A 23,971-nucleotide genomic window follows, 5' to 3' on the forward strand; every position below is an offset into this window, starting at 1 on the left:
GTGTTCTGTGGGTTATGTCTCTATATTCAGCACAGTAACAAATTCACAAATGGAATGCTAAATGCACAAGTTAATGACCTGCTTTCACTAGACAAAATCAGGTTACATGAATAAGTATGGAGCAAAGAAGGAAATTGGGAGAAGCAACAGCTGATGTATATTGGGCTGCTGTGATGGGAATGGTGAAGCAGAACTAGTAGATTTAGTAGCCAGGGAGAATTAAGAAGCAACAGTGCCAGAGTGATACAGAAGAGAATTTTGTTGAAGGTGAATAGAAAAGAAATATGATGGCACCGAACTGTAATTCCTAAAGAGATATTTCTGAGTCCACAGAAGTTCATATTTATAGGGGAACAAATTTAGAGTGCAGTGGGACCTTTAAGACCAACAAATTTTTATTCAAGATATATATGAGCTTTCATGTGCATGCACACTTCCTCAGATATAGTTGGTCTTAAAGGTGCCTGGACTCTAAATTTGTTCTGCTGCTTCAGACCAACAAAGCTACCCACTAGACTCTATACTCATAGGGATTCATCTTTAGCCTTTTAAATCAGTCCCATTACTATTCATACCTTTGCAAAATATACACACTACACACACATTCACAAATACAGTGTGCTCAGTGTTCCTGACTGTCCCCTCAGAACTCCCAAGAATTTAGTCTTGTAGCAGCAAGCTAAAAAGTGCCACTTCCTCTGCCAAGGCTGTTCTCCCTAGACCAGTGGTCCCCAACCCCCGGTCTGCGAACCGGTACCGGTCCGTAGATCAGTCGGTACCGGGCCGCGGCTCCTCTTTGTCCTCCTCCCCGGCTGCTGCCTTGGGGGCTGCTCTGCCACTCTGCCACCAGCTCACCTTTGGTACTTTCCAGCAGTCGCAATGGCTGGGGCTCCCCCTTGGCATGGCACTGCGCAGCTGCTGCTGGCAGCACCCCCCAGCGGGCAGCGGGAAGTCAGGGGCGCCGGCGGGAAAGCAAGTGGAGCAGGGGCTCAGGCGGCAGCGACGTCATTCGGCAAAAGACTACCCCCCCTCCCGGGGCTCAGTAAAATTGTCAAGCATTGACCGGTCCCCAGTGATAAAAAGGTTGGGGACCACTGCCCTAGACCATTTGGGACTAGAAACCCAGCCTGTTTATGAAGTGGCACTGTGTAAGTTCGCTTTTCTAGAAAAGCAATATTGCTTACAAACTCAGAGGCATTTAGATTTTCATAAAGTACTATGGTCCTGCTTTGGTTAGTTATCACTTTAAGATCTGTGAGAAAAAGAGATGACAGCTGACTCCCTGTGGGCATCATGTTCCCTTCCGCTACAGTGCCATCCTCCTGGCTTATTCTTCTCCCTTGTTGCAAGCAGGCCGAGGATGCCTCAAATGCCAAGGCATAGCTCCTTCCCTCTGCCTGCTGGGCTGTACAGTTCTGGGGAGTGCCCAAGTGGCCAGAGAGGACTGCCAATCTGCAGTCCCCCCTCACTTCACATGCTCTTAACCCTTTTCTGGCACCTGCCCAAGAAGCATCTGCAGCCAATGCCTCGCCTGCCAGGCACTGCCCTGTACGCGAAGCATGCCAAGAGGGGTAAGCTCCCCAGGTGCCACGGTGCAGGCAGGAGTGTTGTATAGCTAACTGCCAGCCATTTAATCCCATTCTGGGAAGCTTCTCCTTTTTCACAGCTGCAGCTTGATCCGAACTGGCCAGAATCAGTTTGCAGCATTTTTTGTTTGGTTGGGAGCTGCCCTGAATCAGAATTCTTAGGTTCATGCTCAAACTAATAATATCCTCCTAGTTGACTGAACTGTCAGCACTCTAGGGTGGGGGGAGATACTACCAAAGAGGAAAGCTTACTTTTGATCTTACACTGAGGCTTTTGAAAGCAATTGTATCTAGGAGGGTAGGAGGGTGTGTGTGTGTGTGTGTGTGTGTGTGTGTGTATACACACACACACACACACACACACCCTCCTACCCTCCTAGATACAATTGCTTTGTATCTACAAATTGCTTTGTATCTATACAATTGCTTTGTGTGTGTGTGTGTGTATATATATATATATATATATATATATATATATAAATTAATTGCATATTAACTATTAACTATTAATTGCACATTAACTATTTGGCTGCAAAACTTCCAGAGTTTGGTCAAACAAACTCAGGCATTGCAAGGTTCTGGAACATCCCTATCCTTCTGTGAGGCTTTAAAGACACATCTATAATTCTGTAATTACAACTACTGTCTGTTAATAGAACTGAAAATAAGATTTGCTAGCCACGTGTATGCAGGGTTTTATTTTCCACTGTGAGAATTTATCATAGAAATGACATTCAAACCCCAATAGACATGAGCATCACAAATGTATTTTGAGCCGTTATGGCAAATTTTATCAGCATCACGGGTTTCCTTTTCCTCCTCCAAAGAGCTGAAGGTGATCAGTGATTTTCCTTTATAGGATCATAAATAGAGGCCACTTACTTGTATGGAATGTGTTTGCTGCCATTGACAAGGGCAAGGATAACGTTGCCCAATGCTGACAGTGAAAGACGGAGTCCAGAACCTCCTTCTCGATTTTTGCTGAGTGGTTTAACACAACTACCCAGGTCAATGAGGTGCAAGCGGCTACGCCCTCCAGACACTGCCAAAAGAGAATATGAGAAAGGCAAAACAAGGGTTAGTTTTATGATAAATGTTAACAAGCATAGGTGCTGGGAGCTTTTCATGATTCACCCAATGAAGGAAGTAGAAAATCCCTTTAAGTAAAACAATAATCATCCTCAAAAGCTCAACTCGGGATGGTCCCTGTCTTCCTAGATGTCCCTGGATGCCACTCAGTTGTGAAATTTCATTCCATTTTAGGTGCCATTTGCTTAATGCTTCTTAGTAGTTCTAAGAGTGGATGAATTATATTAAGGTTGTTGCTTGTATTATACTGTTCTAATTGTGCTGTTCTTATTTGTGACATGTTTTCAGCCTCAGTGAGAAAGTTGAGCTACAAATGGAGTAAATAAATAGGTAAAGGTAAAGGTATCCCCTGTGCAAGCACCGAGTCATGTCTGACCCTTGGGGTGACGCCCTCTAACGTTTTCTTGGCAGACTCAATACGGGGTGGTTTGCCAGTGCCTTCCCCAGTCATGACCGTTTACCCCCCAGCAAGCTGGATACTCATTTTACCGACCTCGGAAGGATGGAAGGCTGAGTCAACCTTGAGCCGGCTGCTGGGATCGAACTCCCAACCTCATGAGCAAAGCTTTCAGGCGGCTGCCTTACCACTCTGCGCCACAAGAGGCTCTTTAAATAAGTAAATAAATAAAGACAACTAATTGCGAAGCAGTAAAATATACTTAGGTGTTATTAGACCCCTCTGACTACTAACAAAGCCAATGGGCATTTTCCACTTGAACTTCAAAATAATAATTCTGTTTTAAGTGGTTTTGTTTGAGCCAGTTCATGTAACACATTTAGTACTTGGAAATTTATCTAGTTTAAAATACCTAAATGAATCAGTAATTTCGATAGGAACCAATTTCAAATTTTCCCTTCAATATCCACAGTAGTTGCAGTTGGGAAAGGATCAACCATGTATGTTTGAGCAACTATCATAATAACTTACATGATGCATGCACATTCTGTACATTATCATCTGGTTTAAGGATAGAGGTGTCCTGGATAATAGTCTAAGGGCAAAACTATGTATGAACAAGACAATGCTGCTATTCTGTGTTTCTTTCTCCTCTCTTCCCACAATGTATAATGTAATGTTGGCCAATTAGTGTGATCATTCATATCCTCTCTTTACACGGGAGGGTGCAGGGAGTTAATGAATAAACCACTAATTAATTGAGTTCTAAAGGTGAATGCTATGATGATTTCACCCTCTCTCACAGGATTTCCCTTTATCTTGTTCTTAGCGGAGCAGCCCCCTTTCCTTCTTTCTTTTTCTCTAGCTGTCCTATCCACCCGTTTGAATGTATACTGGTAAATGCTGAGACAGCCTAGGGAACTGAGGGGAGAGATGAAAATCCTTCCTTTGTCCTTGTTTAATAATGGCATATGAGAGGCTGATGGTAAATCAAAGCTAACAAACTTTAATTTCTCTTTGAGGAGAAATTATCAGGTAGGAATCATGTTTAAGACTTATGAGATGAACAGGTAACAGGAATGAGGCAACTTTGGATAAAATAAACACAAGATAATTTGTCACAAACAGGTCTAAAATTTGAGGAGATATTTTTGAGGAAAGATTTTTTGGCATTTTCTGCTTACGTAAACAAGCATAAGATTCTTGGTCACACAGACACTAAAGTTGGTGAAGACAGAAACTTCCATATAAGTTTCTTCATGGACCAGAGATCACCTCCCCCATCTTTTAGGAACTCTCTCTATAACAGTGGTCCCCAAGCCCCGGACCGGAGACCGGTACCAGTCCGTAGATCATTCAGTATCGGGCCATGGCTCCTCCTCCTCCTCCTCCTCCCCAGCTGCTGCCTCGGGGGCTGCCCTGCCACTCTGCCACCAGCTCACCTTTGGTGCTCTCCAGCAGCCGCCATGGCTGGGGCTCCCCCTCCGCATGGCACTGCACAGCTGCTGCTGGCAGCGCACCCCAGCGAGCGTTAGGAAGTCAAGGGTGCCGGCAGAAAAGCAAGTGGAGCAGGGGCTCAGGCACTGGCAACGTCCCTCGGCAAATGACTACCCCCCCCCCAGGGCCTCAGTAAAATTGTCAAGCGTTGACCGGTCCCTGGTAATAAAAAGGTTGGGGACCACTGCTTTGTAAGACTTGATAGAGATCTTGGTATAGTGGTTAAGAGAGGTGGCCTCTAATCTAGTGAGCCGGGTTTGATTCCCCACTCCACCATATGCAGCCTTGGGATAGTCACAGTCCTATACTCTCCTGTGGAAAGAGAGAATATGAATGCTCACAATAACTTTGAGTTATTCAGCTAGTTAGCTCAGTTCTTATGGAAATAAATAGCTCAGACAAAGGAGATTTGGAGTATTTAAGTGATGCAGAAATCTCTTAGCTGTTGCAGTATCTCCATCACCTGTGCAAAAGTGGATTAGCCAAAAAATTAGAGCAAACGTTTCTAGTGTTATTAGGTCAGCCACATCATGATTTGTTCTTTGACTAATCCTGAACCACACTATTTGAAATTAGTGCATCAACATATAACCCCAAATAAAATACATCCCCCTGCACCCATATTTCAGAACTGTCCATGACAGCATTTCTCAACCTTTTTACCATTGAGAAACCCCTGAAACATTCTTCAGGCTTTAAGAAGTTCCATGATCATGCAGAATATGGCTGGGAAGCATAGCTATGCACATGCCCACCTGGGACCCCTCCCTTTTCCATTCCCTTCAGGCCTATCATTGGCCATTTTTGGAGGGGTGAGTGGGTCAACATGACCATATATAGTCATACCACCCAATAAATGGTGGTATTAACAATTTTTTTAATCTATAAAAAATAATTAACTCCCACCCATTTGGAAAACTTCCAGGGCCTGGTTGAGAAACACTGGGCCATGATATCATACACCACTAGCATATTGGCACACCTACATTGTATTACCATCTGAACAACAATGACTGATTTAAATTCGGAATGTTTAGAAACAGTTGATAAAGCCACAAGACTTACTTCCTCCTTTGCCACTCTTTTCCATTCGGTATTGGTAGATGTGCAGTGTGAAGAGCATGTGGGAATTCTTGTGATCCTCCTCATGACAATCTTGCTGGCTGCTTCGACGTGAGGCAATAGCAGCATCAAGGAAGAAGGCAGCTTTCTCTGCAGTGGGAGCCCGGAGTTCACTTTGATTCTGAAGCTGCAAGGCAACCCGGGGGATGCAAAGCACATAAATGTGCTCATTGAGATTTAACACTGGTAAGTGATTTTCTGTAGGTAAGTCCAAGGAACAGCATGATGGGCATTAAGGGAACATTCTGCTCTGTAGAACAATTAGGGCAAAAAGAACTCCCATGCAAAAATGCCTTCAATGTAAAAAAAAAATTAAAGATGCTTTACCCCAAATCTTATACTGAATTTCCTGTTTTGGTTTCCATGCTTCTTACCCCTATTTGACATTGGACACCGGCACTTCCAATTTACTCTACCATTAAGGCTTTTTCCCTGCTCAGATTCACACTTACTTGCTTTTCAAATAACTTTGAGATTGTAACAGACAATGTGCTTTTCCCCAATAGTGGGTCTTAAAGGTTTCTTTCTTTTTCATGGTCAAGCTAGATCAGACTTTCTCAATCTTTTCACCACTGAAAAACCTCTGAAACATTCTTCAGGCTTCAAAAAACCCTCGAAGTGATGTCAACAGGCCACATCTTCCTGCCACACCCCCAGAGTTCATATGTCATCAGAACTTATATCACCTAGACACTCCCACTGGATGTGACATCACATGACTGGCTAGCTACCCGTTTGCTCTTGTGCAGGGAGCCTGCAGTGGAAGCCTGCAGAAACAAGGCCAAGGCAGGCCTATGTTGCTCCACTGCCCCCCCCCCCAAAATTTTTTAGAAACAGGACCAAAGCAGGCTTATGCCTCTCCCTTCCCCCCACCCCAAATCCCGAAAACAGCTGAGCAGCCCACTCCACTGGGCCAGGAACAGAGCTGGGGTAGGCCTGTGCCACTCCATTCTCCTTGCCCCTACAGTTAAGTTAAAATGAAAATACGTAACGCTCTGTACTCCAGTAGCTCCCATGTGCAATGAGCCATGGTCAGCAGGGACCAGGGCCCCTCTCCTCCCAGGTCTATAATTGATCATTTTGCGGAGTGGGGGGCAGGTTGTCATGACCATATATGGTCATATCACTCCATAATTTTTTAAATTTAAAAATAAATTAACTCCCACCCAACAGGGAAACCCTTCCAGGGCCACCGCAAAACCCTATGAAACCCTGGTTGAGAAAGCCTGAGGTAACTTAATACTCAATATGTGGTTGCTGCTTTTGTCTTTATAGCGTTTATGAGAACACATCATATCCCATAGTACAGGGGTAGTCAACCTGTGGTCCTCCAGATGTCCATGAACTACAATTCCCATGAGCCCCTGCCAGCATTTTCTGGCAGGGGCTCATGGGAACTGTAGTCCATGAACATCTGGAGGACCACAGGTTGACTACCCCTGCTATAGTGGTTTGGACTGCAGACTGCTAATCTGGCATGCCGGTTTCGATTCTGCAGTCCCCCAAATGCAGCCAGCTGGGTGACCTTGGGCTCGCCATAGCACTGATAAAGCTGTTCTGACCGAGCAGTGATATCAGGGCTCTCTCAGCCTCACCCACCCCACAGGGTGTCTGTTGTGGGGAGAAGAAAGGGAAGGCGACTGTAAGCCACTTTGAGCCTCCTTCGGGTAGAGAAAAGTGGCATATAAGAACCAGCTCTTCTTCTTCTTCTTCAAAACACAATAGTATTCTACATTTCCTTGACTCTGTTTCTTTTCATTGGCTATTACTAAGGGGGGAGGGGGGAGAAACACAGACCATTATGACGTGAGGACATGGATAAAGTCTATGAGAAGTGACAAATGACACGATGAGGGAACCACATGTAGTCATCAAGAAACTGAGGCCTTTGGCAGAGGCAATTATTTACTCCTAATGGAGGGATAATTTTGACTTTTTCCAGACTTTGGTGAAAGTTTATTATGGTGATTGAAAGTGTGCTGGGATGTCACCAGTATGCAGAAGATACCCAACTCTTCCTCCTGATGTATGGCTGCCTTGATTTTCCTCAAAAGCATTAGCCAGCTGCTTGGAAGCAGTGACGAGGTGGCTCAAGCAGAGTAGTCTGAAAGATAGAGGTTCTATGGCTAGGCAGGAAGAGTCCAAGCAAGGTAGCATGCTTGCCCAACCTGGACGGTGTGCAGCTATTAGCGGCTCACTCCACCAGAAACTTGGGCACGATCCACAATACCTCCCTCTCAATGGAAGCTCAGGTCACAAGAGTAGTGTGGCTGGCATTCCACCACCTTCTCCAAAACAAGCTACTAACACTCTACTTGGCCCTGGAACACCTAGTCACAGTGATCCACGTGACAGTCACCTCTAGACTGGACATCTGCAACTCACTCTACTCAGGCCTACCCTTAACCTTGACCTGGAAACTACAGATGGTTCAGAATGCAGTGGCCAGGATCCACACAGCAAAACCTTGGAAGTCCCACATTTGGCCCATTCTCCAACCACTGTACTGGTTACCGATCGAATTCTGGATCACACTTAAGGTTCTGGTAATCACCTTTAAGGTCGTATGCGGTCTGGGCTCAGTGTACCTGAGACTGCTTCTCTGCCTACACCCCAAAAAGAGCATTATGCTCTGCCACCTCCAACTGGCTGGTGAACCCTGGCTCCAAGGAAGCTCGCTTGACCTCAAATAGAGCCAGAGCTTTCTCTGTCCTGGCCCCCAGAGGAACAAGTTCGGAGAAGAAATCAGGGCCTGACAAAGCTAGAACAATTCCACAGGGCCTGCAGAAGGGAACTCCACCAGGCATTTGGTTGAAGTTAACCGAAACTAGCAAAATCTACTGGGCCCTTGAACCTCCCTTCCATGAAACCAATTGTCTTGGAACCAACCGGCCTGAGCCTCCGGGGAGGGCGGTATATAAATATAATAAACAAACAAACTATGGGAAACTTAGAATGGTAAGGTTATTAATTACTGTTCTTTCTGTTTATTACTGTTATTATGTTATCCATTTGACATAGTCACTGAGTTTACTGTATTATTCCTGTTCCTCTACGTTTCATGTGAACTTCCCTGAGCCCCAGGGGAGGGCAGTATATAAAGGTAATAAATAAATAAAGCCAAAGTCAACTTAGGGCAACACCAGAGGGTTTTCAAGATAAGAGACTATCAAAAGGGTATTTGTCATTGTCCAGCAACCCTGGGCTTTCTCGGTAGACTTCCATCCAATTACTAACCAGGACTGATACCGCTTAGCTTCCGAGATCTGACAAGACTAGGCTAGCCAAGGCAAAGACTGTGTGGCCATTTATTTCAGGAGCTTCTTCTGAAAGTCTTTCTTCATACATTCCTTTCTGAGCAGGGTTAATTCCCACAACAAAGAGGCAACAGTCCCTGTAAGTACAGCACAGTAAGCAATTTTACCAACAGGAAAGCTGTCAGGAATCCTTGCTGGCAATGGTGCCTACAGGACTAAGCCATAATTTTTTGAAAGATCACTAGATGACTGCAGTTTGTATACACTATCTTTCAACGTAGTCATGAAGACTTTTTTTTTTAACCAGTTGGGTGTTCCTGAGTCTGACTTGAAGAATACAGGAATTATTCTTGGCTTCCCCAGACCTTGTATTAACTTCTTGGCAGTGATTAATAAGTAGCTATTAATACTTCCTACAACATTACTAATCCAAGACCATAAATAATGCAGTTCACAGAGATATAAACAGCCATATTATTGGCCTCAAGCTATTTATGCAATATTGTAAATATTTTAGTATGCTGTTATACATTGGAGAAATTATTATAGGAGGAGGCAAAATTTGTTTGATCTGAATCCTTTCACATTTTACAGAAAACAAAGGTCCCCACTCAGCATCAAGTTATGCCAAAGGCACAAATATTTAGGCCAGGAGAGCAGATGGCCCTGCAGCTGCAGGTCATAAAGTTTCTTGCATGTCTGAGAATAAATACTTCCAAGTTGGAGAATGCATACTTTGTGTGTGTGTGTGTGTGTGTGTGTAGGGGGGGGGGTTAATTACAACCATCCTTGGAAAAACACTGCCCCAACAGGTATACATTGTGAATTAACAGAGCCTTGTATTCACCTGCATCCCACAAATTGGGTCCTCACAAAGGTAGACACCTGGAGACTGACCATCTTGTAAACTGCCCGTTGCCACTTCAGACAGCAAGTCTCTCAAATGTTCTTCTTTTCCCCACACTTCCACTGCTGAGATTCGGACTGAGAAGCGAGCGCCTGTCTTCTCTTTCCGTTCGTTAATCAGCTTGAAAAGCCAGGAGATGGCACAAGGGATTATGCCAAGGTTTTGCATGGAATCATCCTTTCCAATCATAGTATAGGACTTCCCTGTTCAGAATGGAGTGGAGGCAAAGAAGTCAATACAATAGAAGCAAAAAGAAGAGATGAAAGAATGGATCACAGCAAAGCATGTGCAATTGAAACCATTTTCACGGTGGCCAAATCCTGATCTGTTATAAGGTGGATTGTTTTACTGTGTTTTACTGTGGCAATGAAGTACAGAAAATAGCCAGAGTTATCTATCCATTTCCTCTCCATCCGTTTGTTTGTTTGTTTGTTTGACCAGCCCTTCCAGCAAATTCAACCCAAACAAAATATATAGGAATTGTCCAGGCTATTCCAAATCAATAACGGATCTTTTTATTTCTCCTTTTTATAATAATTCAACATTTTTGTAATTCATCCAAAATCATCACAACCAAAACGCGTTCCTATATAAATAATATCCCGTTTTCCCAAACTTCCAAATGAATTGATGGTTCGTTTGGAGCTTCCAGCAAATTGGCTGGAATACTGACAACATTATATACTAAATACATATATTAAAACATGTATTAATTAAAACAGATTTAAACAGATTAACAATCAAAACAACATCATTCAAAATATGCTACTACACTGTGGTATGTGAGCCATTGCCCACAGTACATCTGTTATCCCAGGAGATGCTCTTACAGGGGGTCAACTTAGGGTGATTCCCCTCCTTCATGTTGCCCCTGTGCCTGAGAAACAGTGACTCACCGAACAGCAACTGGCAACAGAGAGCCAGTTTGGTGTAGTGGTTAGGAGTGCAGACTTCTAATCTGGCATGCCAGGTTCGATTCTGCACTCCCCCACATGCAACCAGCTGGGTGACCTTGGGCTCGCCACGGCACTGATAAAACTGTTCTGACCGAGCAGTGATATCAGGGCTCTCTCAGCCTCACCCGCCCCACAGGGTGTCTGTTGTGGGGAGAGGAATGGGAAGGCGACTGTAAGCCGCTTTGAGCCTCCTTCGGGTAGGGAAAAGCGGCATATAAGAACCAACTCTTCTTCTCTTCTTCTTCTTCTTCATCCAGTGAGCTTCACAGCTAATTGGGGATTTGAATGTCGGTCTTCTGTAGTCCCAGTACAACACTCAAATCAATACAAAACATTGTTTTTCAAAGTTGGATTCCTAGCAGGACATAAAAGGATAGTTCTGACTTAATCCATAGTTTGATTTTGGATGAGCTAGCCCTGTGCTCACACATATGCTCCTCTCCTCAAACAGTTGGACTCAATTAGTGATTTCTTCTTTAGCACAAACCATTGTTTGCATTTACTTCCAAGCCCACTAGCAATAGCGCTCCCTTTCCAAACTGGGATTGTAAACTAGCTTTGAACTGAGGGGTTCTATTGTTGCTGTTTTCGTTAAAAACTACAAAATCAAGAAAACATTAAATAAGTAATGAATCCAAAATGTAAAGTGCAAAATCAGAGACCACTGGTTCTCACAGATCAATTATCTTGAGATGTATAAATCAATCAGTGGGATAGTTTTGCTGTCATTACTGCTCTGAGAGAATTGGGAATGCAATTCTTTCAGGGAAAGATGACTTTGAATGGGAACCATTTTCCAAAGCTAATCCAAGACTATAGGATCCAAACACGCAGTTTAGAGGTGACTACTTTCTTTAGTGTAGTTTTAGATCATTACTATAGAACCCTAACGAAAGAAAAGGAGTGTCACATTTTTTTTCTGTCACTGCAGGATATTCAAGGAGCACAGCAAGGACAGCGGGAAATACAAACATGATTAGAAAATTAAAAATACTGAAATGAAGGTGATCACAAGATTAGGGTTTTATTAATGAACCAATTTTTAGTTCAGTGTCACCTTTAAGACCAACAAAGTTTTATATTATTATACTAACCTAGTTTAGCATGCCCAAAGCAAAATACACATCCATCTGCACCATTCACCACAGACTGGATCACTTCAGCTACAGTTCCTGCACATACTTCAGCCTGGCATAAAGGCAATAATAAACATGATTATTTTTTTAATTAATTAAAAGTCTTTCTCTCTCCCTCTCTCTCTTTCATCCTCAAGCTGTTTGGCCTCAACTAAAAAAATACTGCTCAAGATGTTGGCTCCTCAGCAAGTTCCTGCACCATCTCCTTCCATCTCAGTTCTTCAAACAAATCTTGCTATCAATTAAATATTTTTTGAAGGAAGAAACTGTGACAAGTTTATGAATTATTTGATGTTAATTGTTATTAGCAATTAATGCCACACAGCATTTCTCTTTCTTTTCTACCTGGAGCCTAGTATCCCTGCACCTCTATGCGATCCAACGCCAGACAGTCCTTCCAAGTAGTCCTTTTCTGCATGGGAACTGATCTTTTTTGCCTGGAAATGACCTGCAATTACAGCAAATCCCCAGGTCCCAACTGAAGACTGGCATCCTGCAAACTCTCTGGGGCACAGCGCCACAGAGTTTCCCCTTCCCAAGACGTCTCTTCATCTCCAGAAGCCTGGAGGTGAGTTGTCATAGCAGAGTTCCCCCTTCAAAACAGTCATTTTCCCCTTGGGAGCTGATCTCTATACTCTGTAGATGACCTCCAATTCCAGGAGATTTACAGGCCACATCTTGAGGTTGGTGATCCCTGAGTTAGGAATGTTCCTTGAGGTTTGGAGGCAGGACCTCAAGTGTCTGGGGGGGGGGGGCAGGAGAAGGAGTAAAGGCTTCCCACCAGCCCGGCCTTGGCCTTGGCCTTGGCCTTGGCCTTGGCCTTGGCCTTGGCCTTGGCCTTGGCCTTGGCCTTGGCCTTGGCCTTCCTTCCTTCCTTCCTTCCTTCCTTCCTTCCTTCCTTCCTTCCTTCCTTCCTTCCTTCCTTCCTTCCTTCCTTCCTTCCATGATTTACACTTTTGTCAAGTTGCTAGTCCTCAGGAAGGCCACAGTGCAGGTGTGCATTGTAGTGCCCGTTGTTTCCCTGGATACAATGGGATTTGCCTCCAGCAAAGCTATATTACTGGGATGTACTCTGAATGAAACTTTCGTTGTTGCTCACTGGTACAATGTGCCACTTCCTTATTTTTGGAAGGGATAAATACTGATTGGACATTAAATAACATTGCATACCAAGGTCAGATAGCAATGTAATATAAAAAAGCATTTTTGGAATCCATGGAACAACTGTAAAACCATATTCTCCTGGGGACTCCCAACCACATCTTTCAGACATGTTGCATTGGTTTTTGTTTTTTTATTTGTTGTTGTTGTTTTTTAAATTTGATTTGCTTTGTTAGTGGTGGTGGTTCAAGCTACTGAGACCCTAGATGTAGCTCATTCTTTATGTAAGGAAGGCACTTGCTATAGTGAGTAATCTTTGTTTCTCTGTATCTTGACTATAGATAGCAGTGATATTTATTCAGTGGTTCAGGAGCCAGATATAGCTTTTCGACATGCCACCTACGGCTCTTTCTCAGTCCAGAACCACAAGTGTAGTTAAGATTCAACAGTGATAGGGAGAAACAATACTATGTGTTAAAAGGTAATCCCTTAATTTAAAAGGCTATAGTTATATATTTCATATTAATATTGTATCTTATGTGTGTTTTTAGTGGGGTAGTATGCAGGTCATGCAGTAGTTGTACAACACTTTTCACTGATGGTAACTGAATGTGGCTCTCTGTGTGTGCAGAGTACCTGTGGTATATAGCAGTGGTCCCCAACCTTTTTATCACCGGGGACCAATCAACGCTTGACAATTTTACTGAGGCCCGGGGGGGGGGTAGTCCTTTGCCGAGGGACGTTGCCACAGCTGCCTGAGTCCCTGACTTCCCGCTGCCCGCTGGGGGGCACTGCCAGCAGCAACTGTGCAGTGCCATGCCAAGGGGGAGCCCCAGCCATGGCGGCCGCCGGAGAGTACCAAAAGTGAACTGGCAGCAGAATGGCAGGGCAGCCCCCGAGGCAGCAACCGGGGAGGAAGACAAGGAGGAGCCGTGATCTACGGACCGGTACCAGTCTGAAGACCAGGGGTTGAGGACCACTAGTATAAAGCACTTGAAGTTTTGCCTCCTGCTCCACATTTTGGGTAAATGCTGGAAGTTCCAAGCATGATAACTAAGTTCCAAGAAGTCTACGGTTCTAAACAGTACAGTTCAAATACAGATCAGACACCTTGGAGAAGGCTATTTTCTGTAGTACCTTTATGGTTATGATAACATATATTCTTGACTTTTTGTTATTTTAAAATCAATATAATATCTATCTTGGGAATAACAATAATACAACTCTCAGAACTGATAGAATGCTAGTTTGACTTAATGTGTACCTGAGAGGCATCTTGAGGGAAAACTGCATCAAATGCAAACATCTTGGGTGGCACTTGGCCGCTCCTCTTTTGGATGGAGTTTTGGCCTCCACAAGACAGTGGGTCATACAGAGTAATCTGCTTCTTGCGAGGATCAACCTTCAAGAAGGAGCTGGATTCAGAAGAGTCCCTGGCCAGGGTAGAACAAATGCGCACCATGACCTTCACCTGTCAACAAAAAACAAAAAGAATTGTATGCATTTGATTAGGCCACACAAATAACAGCAAAGACATGATTATTTTAAATGAGATTTCATAATTGGCTTGGGCAAGTCATTTCAGCTCAGAATAACAGTGCAGGAGGAAGGTTTATGATCTTTCTACATGCGTGTCTCAGTTCTAATCCAGAAGAGGAATCAGAACAGCATGCAAGTTACATGACTTTGTGATTGTTTACAGGTTGGGTCCATGGTTTCCCCCTGCAAACTCCATCTAATGAAAATTGGCTATTAGTTGATAAAATACATAGTGGAATGTCAAACCGATAATAGCCACCTACAATGAGATAAGAGAATCCTATTAAATTGATCAACATACGGTAGTTATTAAAGAGCATAGGACAAGAATAGACCCTACAGAAATTAAGTACCAGCTTGTTGATTCTGCCTCTGCACTGCAAGCTCTTTGACTACTTATCTGTAAGGAAAGAATCAAACCAATGGAGTGCCAGTTTGGTGTAGTGGTTAGGAGTATGGACTTCTAATCTGGCGAGCCGGGTTCAATTCTGCACTCCCCCACATGCAGCCAGCTGGGTGACCTTGGGCTTGCCATGACACTGATAAAGCTGTTCTGACTGAGTAATAATATCAGGGCTCTCTCAGCCTCACCCACCTCACAGGGTATCTGTTGTGGGGAGAGGAAAGGGAAGGTGACTGTAAGCTGCTTTGAGCCTCCTTCGGGTAGAGAAAAGCAGCATATAAGAACCAACTCTTCTTCTTCTTCTTCTTCTTCTGGTCCTCATTACAAATACAGCTGAATTTGAACTTGAACACAACGGATTGATGCCTATTTGTAAGGAAAGAATCAAACTAATGGTGGGGACTGGAAGCTGGAAGAGTTATCCTAAGAACACATTTATCCTAGTTATCTCTCAGTTATAAGATTTAGGGACTGTTCAAGATATTTCAGTTGCTTTTCATATTAAAGCTATTTTTTAGCCATTTCTTGTTCTGATAATCTACCAGCAGATCCACAACTATTACGTTTGCCATCTAAAAATGGCTTCTGATTCATAAGTGGTACTTCTAGGCCTATATCAGTTGAATGAACTGGATGAGGATGATCAATATTTTGATCCTAAAAATGAGATGAACTGTCATATTTGCCTACCAGTTTTCTGTCTACAAAACCATATCCTTCAATGAATAATGGAAATAGATGTCATCAGCTCAAACAGCTTGGGAAATTCATTGGGTTTTTAGATCATGATATAGTTCCTTTCTGTGATTGCAGCAAAGCATTTTAAAAGAACAATTTTTAATACACAATGCACATAGCAGCATCAGGAGAGTGCTCTTTTTGAGTACTAAATGGAATGAACACCTACATAATTGCATGACACAGAAATACCTTATACATATACTCCTTCTGCATGTACATAAGGGGGGAGGAAATTGTCTAATTTTTTTTGGACAGCAGGATGAAAGAATTCATCTCTAGAACTGTTGTGCTCAGCTACTTTTGGCTTAAGAGTGCCAATGTAACATATGGGTTATTGTTGCTGTCAAGTCTTATATGATATCCATGATATTGTTGGTTAGGTATTTTTGAATTGTATATTTATGTCAAAAAGGTAGCTATAGTGTAAAAACAGGCTGTATTGGTGGAGTCTACCTCAAGTTTTTATAGCAACGAAAGAGCTTCTAGCTTTCTACAAAAGACCTTTCCCAAATTCTTCTTTTATTTCTCTGTAGCAAGTAATTGTAGTATACAAAGAGTGTTATTATCCATCAGCATTCTATCATTTTACTGTAATTTCTTAGATTTCTTTGATTCTTCAGTTGCACACAAGATGGTAACAAATGCATTGTAACAATGATGAATGATAACTGTATTTATTTATGATTTAGCCCATTAAATAAGCACACATAAAAATCAGATGTAGCCCAAATCCCTTCCCATAACTTCCCATATTGATCCCATCCTCAGTTTCCAGGCCCGAACTACACTTCTGAAAGAAAATGTCTATGATTTTTAGTTCAAAAGATCTAAGATGAACTTTATGTTACTATTCCAGGGATGTCCTCCTGATTTATACCCATACAAATAGCCTTGGCCCCACTTAAAGCTGGAGCATCTTCTTCCCATCTAACAAATGACTTTACTTTAGGGTAGACAACTACAATTCTGTAATGAACTAATCTCAGTAACAGAGTGAGAAGTGATTGCAGACCTTTCTGGATCCTATTTGCTTGTTCAAAACAGCACCATTTTCCTACATGACACAACAACAAGCAGTAATATTGTCAAAGCATTCTGAACTAACCACAAAGAAATGCCTTTTACAGAGTCAAACTACTCGTCAGTTTTCCTTCTTACTGTCTACTCTGAATGGCAATGACTTTTCAATTTCCCGGGGCAATAAAAACTTTTATTATTTTATTAATGCACAGAATTTATACCCTGCCTTTCTGCTATCATCAGGGACACTAAGGTGGCTAACAGATTAAAATAATGCATTAAAAACACATATCGAAAACCATTAAAACCAAACAAAAACACGTAATTAAAACCATTAACATCAAGTTAAAATACACACACAATACAAATAAATTTTAAAAAATTAAAACCAAGCCAAGAAGGACGGATCACTGGGGGAACAGACGGAGCAAAGAATCTTCATATTCTTACAGAAGACTGGAACAGAAGGGGAGAGGTAATTATTTTTATATTTTTTAATGTTGTTTAAACATTTATTGGGTGATATGACCATATTTGTTCATGTTGACCTGTTCCCCCCTCCCAAAATGGCTGATGGGCCTGGAGGGGGGTGGGAAGGGGAGAGGCCCCAGGTAGGCATGTACAGAGTTATGCTTTCCAACCATATTCTGCACTATCACACCACTTCTGAAATCCTGAAGAAAATTTCAGGGGTTTCCTAATGGTAAAGAAGTTGAAAAAGGCTGCTCTATAGTGGGATCAGGGCAGTTTACAACATTGTATCCATGGTTCCTCTATATATTTGTGAAATGGCTCTGTGGGAGGAGCATGTCCTGGGCGTCTGCAAATGAATATGGGCCAATCAGTGTGTGGCCAGCACAGCTGGCCGCACCCTGATTGAGCCGGCCCCTATGCCCGCCTCCCTAACAGTGTGCCTATCATGCGAAGAGGAAGGGACAGCAATTTTAAACTGCTGAGAGAAACCTGAGGCCTGCTGGGTGCCTGTGGGCCATTCCCATGTCTAACAAAGGTCACACTTCCCTGACAGGATGACTGTTATGGGGGAGATGAAGGGAAGGTGATTTTAAACTGCTCAGAGACCCCTGAGGCCTGCTGGATGATTGTTAGCCATTCTCAGTTCTCAGAGATCTCTCAGCCCCACTTCCCTGATGGGATGACTGTAATGGGGAGAGGAAGGGAAGATGATTTAAAACTGCTTAGAGACAACTGAGGCCTGCTGAGTGACTGTGAGCCATTCTCAGTTCACACAGATCTCAGCCCCACTTCCCTGACAGGGTGTCTGTTATGGGGAGAGGAAGAGAGAGAAAGGCAAGGCAATTTTAAACTGCTCAGAAACACCTGAGGGCTGCTGGGTGATTGTGGGCCATTCTCAGTTCTTACAGAGCTCCCAGCCCCATTTCCCTGACATCATGACTGTTATGGGGAGAGGAAGAGAAATTGATTTTAAACTGCTTAGAGAAAATGAGGCCTGCTGGGTGACTGTGGGCCCAAGTATAACAAATCTCTCAGCCCCACTTCCCTGACAGGATGATTGTTATGGGGAGAGGAAGGGAAGGTGATTTTAAACTGCTTAGAGACACCTGAGGCCTGCTGGGTGACTGTGGACCATTCCCAGTTCTCACAAAGCTCTCAGCCCCACTTCCCTGACAGGGTGCCTGTTATGGGAAAAGGAAGGGGAGGCAATATTAAACTGCTTTGAGACACCTGAGGCTTGCTGGGTGACTGTGGACCATTCCCAGTTCTCTCAGACCTCTCACAGCCCCACATACCTCACAGGTTGTCTATTGTGGGGAGATGAATGGAAAAGGTGTTTGTAAACCGCTTTGTGACTCCTTTTGGTAGTAAACAGCAGGGTACAAAAATCCAGCTCTTCTCCTTCTAAGGGGCAACCATGAAAGAAGCATGTGGCCACAAAACATTAGTACAGTTATATCAACTGTAAAAAAAAAAAAAAAAAAAGGGAGACAGAAGGAGCAGAGCCACAGAACTGGGAGAAATTGGTTGCCATGCAATCTCCCCCTAAGAAGAGTCTCTATTCTGATTTTCCTTTCACATATCTGAAGACATGGGTCTTGAAAGCTCATCTGTAACCACTATGCCACAATTCCCAAAGGTCAGTCCTCTTCCACACTCAGCTAATATTCCAAACCACAGGTTCTTGACACCCATCTCTCCATACCCACACCCTCATTTGTCACCACGCCACCACAACCCCCCCCCCCAACTTACACACATATTCCATATCATGCCCTTACAGACTGGACAGCCTGTCCCCTTACTCTTCCCAATGCCAAGCTCTCTCTATCTTAATCACTCTCTTCCTTTTTACCTCCCTCTCTCTTTGCTATTTCCCACCCCCCCCCCTGCTAGCACCCGTTGTATCTGCTACAACGGGCTTTAATTCTAGTAAATTATAAAACATAATCACAATAATAAAAACAGTTTGTTATAGCTATTAAAATGATTGAAATCATTACAGTTATAAAATCCTGAATTATAATTTACCTTTCTGGAACTAATTTACCTTTGCTTAGTGTAGGGTGGTTTTTAAGGTCAGCACTAGGACCTGTGTCTCGATACAGACTGGAAGCCAGTGTAGATAACATCAAAACTGATTGGGTCCCTTTTCCAGTGTTGTGACTTGAGATATTTTAATTGCAGCTCTATTCACATTTTGAGAAAGCACTTTGGAAGACAACTCAAAGTATGTATACACAATGGAATGTTGTTCTTCCATGTTGACTTTTTAAAATATAGTGCCCTGTTCTCTTTGTTCTAGACATTCCATTTGTAAACTCAGAAAAATAATTTCCTTTCTCTCAAGGAAATTCAAGATAAAATAATATTAGTATAGGGGTGCATTGTTAGGTGAAAAATACTACAGACTTGCAAATTATAAAATATTATAAGATTTGTCTTCAGTAGATAACTTAAACCCTAGTTATGAAAATAGTAAGTCAAACGGATTTCATCAGGCAGAACTGATGGAGCCACATGGCCGACTGCATTCCTATTTCATGTGCAATTTATGAGTAAGTAGGTATACTGGTCTTAAAGTCAGAGGAGAGTTGTGAAATACACTACACCAGGGAGTCAGCCTGAAGGAAGAAGAACTGCAATGCATTCAACTCAGAAGCCGCTCAAGACTTAATGGACTTAAAAAACAACAACAACTTTCAGTCCTATTTCAGCAGTTAAAGATCTCAGCGACTGCTTTGACTAAAAGAAACAATAAAGATGACTGGAAATGTAATTCAAACGAATTTGCAATACAAATGGAAGTAGTTCCCCCCCCACTCAGTCAGAGGGCAATAATGAGGGTTTATCCGCCACATTTTCAATGTTTTGTTATTGCACCCATACTGATAAAAAGAATTCCCTGCAATCAGAATTTCAGAATATATTACTTGATTATATGAACAAATCCAACTAGCCTTCCTGTTAGATTTTGCAGCTGATTTCCAATAGAAATTACTCACATTCTTGCAAATATTTTTAACAATACCAAAAATTGCCTCCTTTTTCTTATAATGTTCTGATACTGTTGCCAGGAATTCTTATTCATTTACATTGCTCTTATTTCTGTTCTCACTCTTAATTGCCTTCACTAGCCCTTAGAAACATTGTCAAACACTATGATTATCTGTGTAACATGGTTAAACACTATTTTCACTGCATGACTGATTCTCTACATAATAGAAGGGCACAGATCACTCATATTTTACATTCTAAACAGTATTGACTACATAGTCTAGTGACATCATTTCATCTACTACGTGACTCCTGATTGGTTGGGATCACCAAATAATTAAAGGAGAAAGAGGCATGAGCATGGGGAAAGATAAAAGAGAAAGTGAAATAATCCCATTGAATAATTGTTTATTATTATTACAAATTAATTAATAATTATTTTGAAGTGTTCTCCCGAAATAAAAATACACCCCATCAAAACAGCAATTTTCCGTTACAAAACTGAATTGGAGTTTAGTGCAGTCCTTCTTTTATGTAAGTCCTCATGTCCTTGATATTACTGAAGCTCACACATATCTCTGTTCATTCTGCATGAAAGAAAACATGAGACCCACAGGTATTTTTGAAGACAAGTACTTTGAGCAACAAAATCTGTGTATTCAAGAGCCGCTTCTCTAAATTAGTGGGTTTATTTGTGTGCTTATATTGCTCTTGCTGAGATTTGTTAAGAAAGCTTGTACAAAGAATTCCTTGCATAACCAAATGGGAATCTTTCTTTCAATAGTAGATTTTGTTCATAATATTTTACAAACGTTCTTTAAATTTTCTATGCTTCTTGTAACTGATCTCAAGAAGGGTTACCCCTGAGTCAAAATGTGAAGCAGAATCTATAATCTTACATCTGGACTCTTCAAATGTCTTTGCTGAAATTCTGATTCCTCACAGTCCATTATCATGGGGGAGCCATATATTAATTCTTACAAGCTTAGCATTGTAATATGGGAAGTACAGTGATAACACCCCTCTATAACCCAACACTTAAAGCTTTCATTTTTTGATTATTTAGTCCCTTATGTGATGCCTACTAGAATACTTTTACTTTGGACAGTATGTCTTTATGAAGCACTTGTCCCATTAGTCATCCTGGCACCTTTTATTGGACACGCATTGCACGGGGAGGGAGAAAGCAGGAGTGGAACTGTCCGTGGAGACAGAGGCAGAGCAGAGCTTCCAAGCTATAGTAGTGCTCCATCAATGTAATGGCAATTGCTGACTGTAGAGCAGGCTTATTGGAGGTTAATGAAGAATGAGCTTTGTAATTCCTCACTGCTACTGCTTTAAAGGAAGCATAAATTTTTGCTGTAAGTAGCCACAAAATTGAACTGTGTAATAAAATCTATATCTTATGACTTACACATATCTTGGCACAATGGATGTAAACCTAAAAGTTTCTTGCAAAGGATTGGGAAATGAATATCTATAAAGCAAAACCACCAGCGTACTTTATTATCTCTCTGTTATTATTCAATCATTAAGGTTCAAGGGCAAATTGGAAGTCAGGTTTTTAACAGCCCATCTGGAATATATAAACAAGACAAGTCTAATGGGAAGTGTGGTGAAATGCCCCCTCCCTTTCCTGGCTACTTCAAAATGGCTCAGGTTCCCTTCCCCCCATTTTGGAGAGAGAGGGGAGGGACAATGTTAATCACTTGGTCACTTCCCTTCAAATCCTAATTGGCCTAGCCAGGAAGTAGGTATGGAGGGGGAAGGACACTTTGCAGAATTACCTTGGACACAAAGGAGCTATGGAGGGGACAGGACATGGAGTAATCCAGGTGGGAAGGGACAAAGAGGTAATATTTCCTTACTAACCACAGGATGTGGGCTGTTTCACCTGCTGACCATCAAAGTAGGAGGTTGCCCTGATTTGAGAAGAAGTAAGCAGCCATCTTGAACCATGTGTCTGCCAGGTGAGTCTTCCACATTCTATAGGAACTTGGAGCCTCATAAGAAAGGTGTCTATATCTAACATCAGATAGGGTATGTTTTTGAAAAGGGACAAAAGGAGTGTGTTTCAGCCAGTTTCTTTTGACTCTTGCTTAACAATGTGTTGTGCTAGAGATATGTTTATAAACCTTGTTCTTTTAACAAATCCTTTATAAATTTGAAGTTGGCAGTGGTTCTCTGATCCACATTGTACTCCCTCTGCTTGGAAATGCAAGCAGCTACCCCCCTGGGAGTGTACCCTGCAATTAATTGCTCCTTTTGCAGCTGGGACACTGGTCTAGAGGCTGGGTCTTGGTATACAGAGTTTATTCCATCAAAGGAAACTGGGTGAGGTGAGACATTTGTTAGGACTCCAAGAATGACAAGTGATTCAACATCTCAACACTAGTGTCATTGCTATTTCGCAAGAAGATTAAGCAAGTAGTTCTCTCTTCAATCCTATTCAATATCTTTATGTGCCCTCTTGCTCAACCGGTACGGAGGTTCAGGCTGGGTTGTCACCAATATGCTGATGGATGGCTGCCCTGATTATCCCCCATTCTACTACCTTCGCCAAACCAAACTACTAACTCCCTACTTGGTCCCAGAACACCTAGCCCCAGTGATCCACTAGTCACCACAAGACTTCTGTAACTCACTCTATGCAGGCCTACCCTTAACCTTGATCTGGAAACTGCAGCTGGTCCAGAACGCTGCGGCCAGGGTCCTCACAGCAACACCATGGAGGTCCCACATTCGGCCCATCATTCAACAACTGCAATGCCTTCCAGTCAATTTCTGGATCAGGCTTAAGATGCTAGTAATGACCTTTAAAGCCATCCATGGTCTGGGCTCATTGTACCTAGGGGATCGCCTCTTTGCCTACACCCTTCAGAGAACATTGTGTTCCAGCACCCCCAACTTCCTAGTGATCCTTGTCCCCAAGAATGCTCATTTGACCTCAACCAGGGCCGGATCTTTCTCCATCCTGGCCCCCACCTGGTGGAACGAGCTCCCAGAGGAGATCAGAGCCCTAGCGGAGTTTAAACAGCCATTCCCCACAAACATGTGTCTCCTGACAAACATTACAGGTAACATAAGACTAACTGCACTTAGTAAACCAACAACAAATCCTGGTAAAACATCAACAAACCTAACCATAATTAATGTGGCAGTACATTAGAAATTATTATGGAAAAATAGATTGAATCCTAAAGATTTGGGGTAAAATTTAACACTCCAATAAAATTAACACCTGATGTTGATTTACATAGGATCATGCTATATAAGTTTACATAATTAAAGTGTTTTACTTTAATTTTTAAAATATATTTCTGGTTGGTTTTGCAACCCTATTCTTATTTCTTTGTTTACTGATTGTCTCATACTATTCATTGTATTGATTCACTCTGTGTACTCTATCTTGAGTCCCAGTGAGAAAGGAGGACTATGAATGATGCAAATAAATAAAATAAATATGTAAGAATAAATGTTGTCCCTAAACTAATCTATATAATTTATATAATTAGAGACTAATCTATATAATTCGAGGCTTGAATAGCATTGGAGAGAGAACTACTTGTCCTCAAAAATATTTCTTAAAATTTATTTCATTTTTCATAACTTTATTTTAGGAGATAATCAAAGACTCAGATAATCAAAGACCTACAACAAATTACAACTACCAAAGAAAGGTTTATATTAAAAGCCTGTTCTATAGCATATAAGCCCCCTCCCCCAGGCTGTATTTATCCAGTATAGTC

The 23,971-nt window shown here is 42.2% G+C and overlaps 1 protein-coding gene across 5 annotated transcripts in view; it reads right to left on the reverse strand.

The window, feature by feature from the left end:
- The window catches only part of KIF26B (kinesin family member 26B), a 412,305-nt gene that overhangs the window by 68,895 nt on the left and 319,439 nt on the right, over window positions 1-23,971 (reverse strand). For all 5 annotated transcript variants that reach the window (XM_077344354.1, XM_077344338.1, XM_077344346.1 and 2 more), the window contains 5 exons: window positions 14,313-14,519; window positions 11,906-11,999; window positions 9,796-10,058; window positions 5,635-5,818; window positions 2,469-2,628 (listed from right to left, as the gene is read on the reverse strand). In XM_077344354.1, coding sequence (XP_077200469.1) covers window positions 2,469-2,628; window positions 5,635-5,818; window positions 9,796-10,058; window positions 11,906-11,999; window positions 14,313-14,519 — 908 coding nt within the window. The remainder of the gene's footprint in view (window positions 1-2,468; window positions 2,629-5,634; window positions 5,819-9,795; window positions 10,059-11,905; window positions 12,000-14,312; window positions 14,520-23,971) is intronic.

Source organism: Paroedura picta, chromosome 1, assembly GCF_049243985.1.
Source record: "Paroedura picta isolate Pp20150507F chromosome 1, Ppicta_v3.0, whole genome shotgun sequence".
Classification (NCBI taxonomy): domain Eukaryota; kingdom Metazoa; phylum Chordata; class Lepidosauria; order Squamata; family Gekkonidae; genus Paroedura; species Paroedura picta.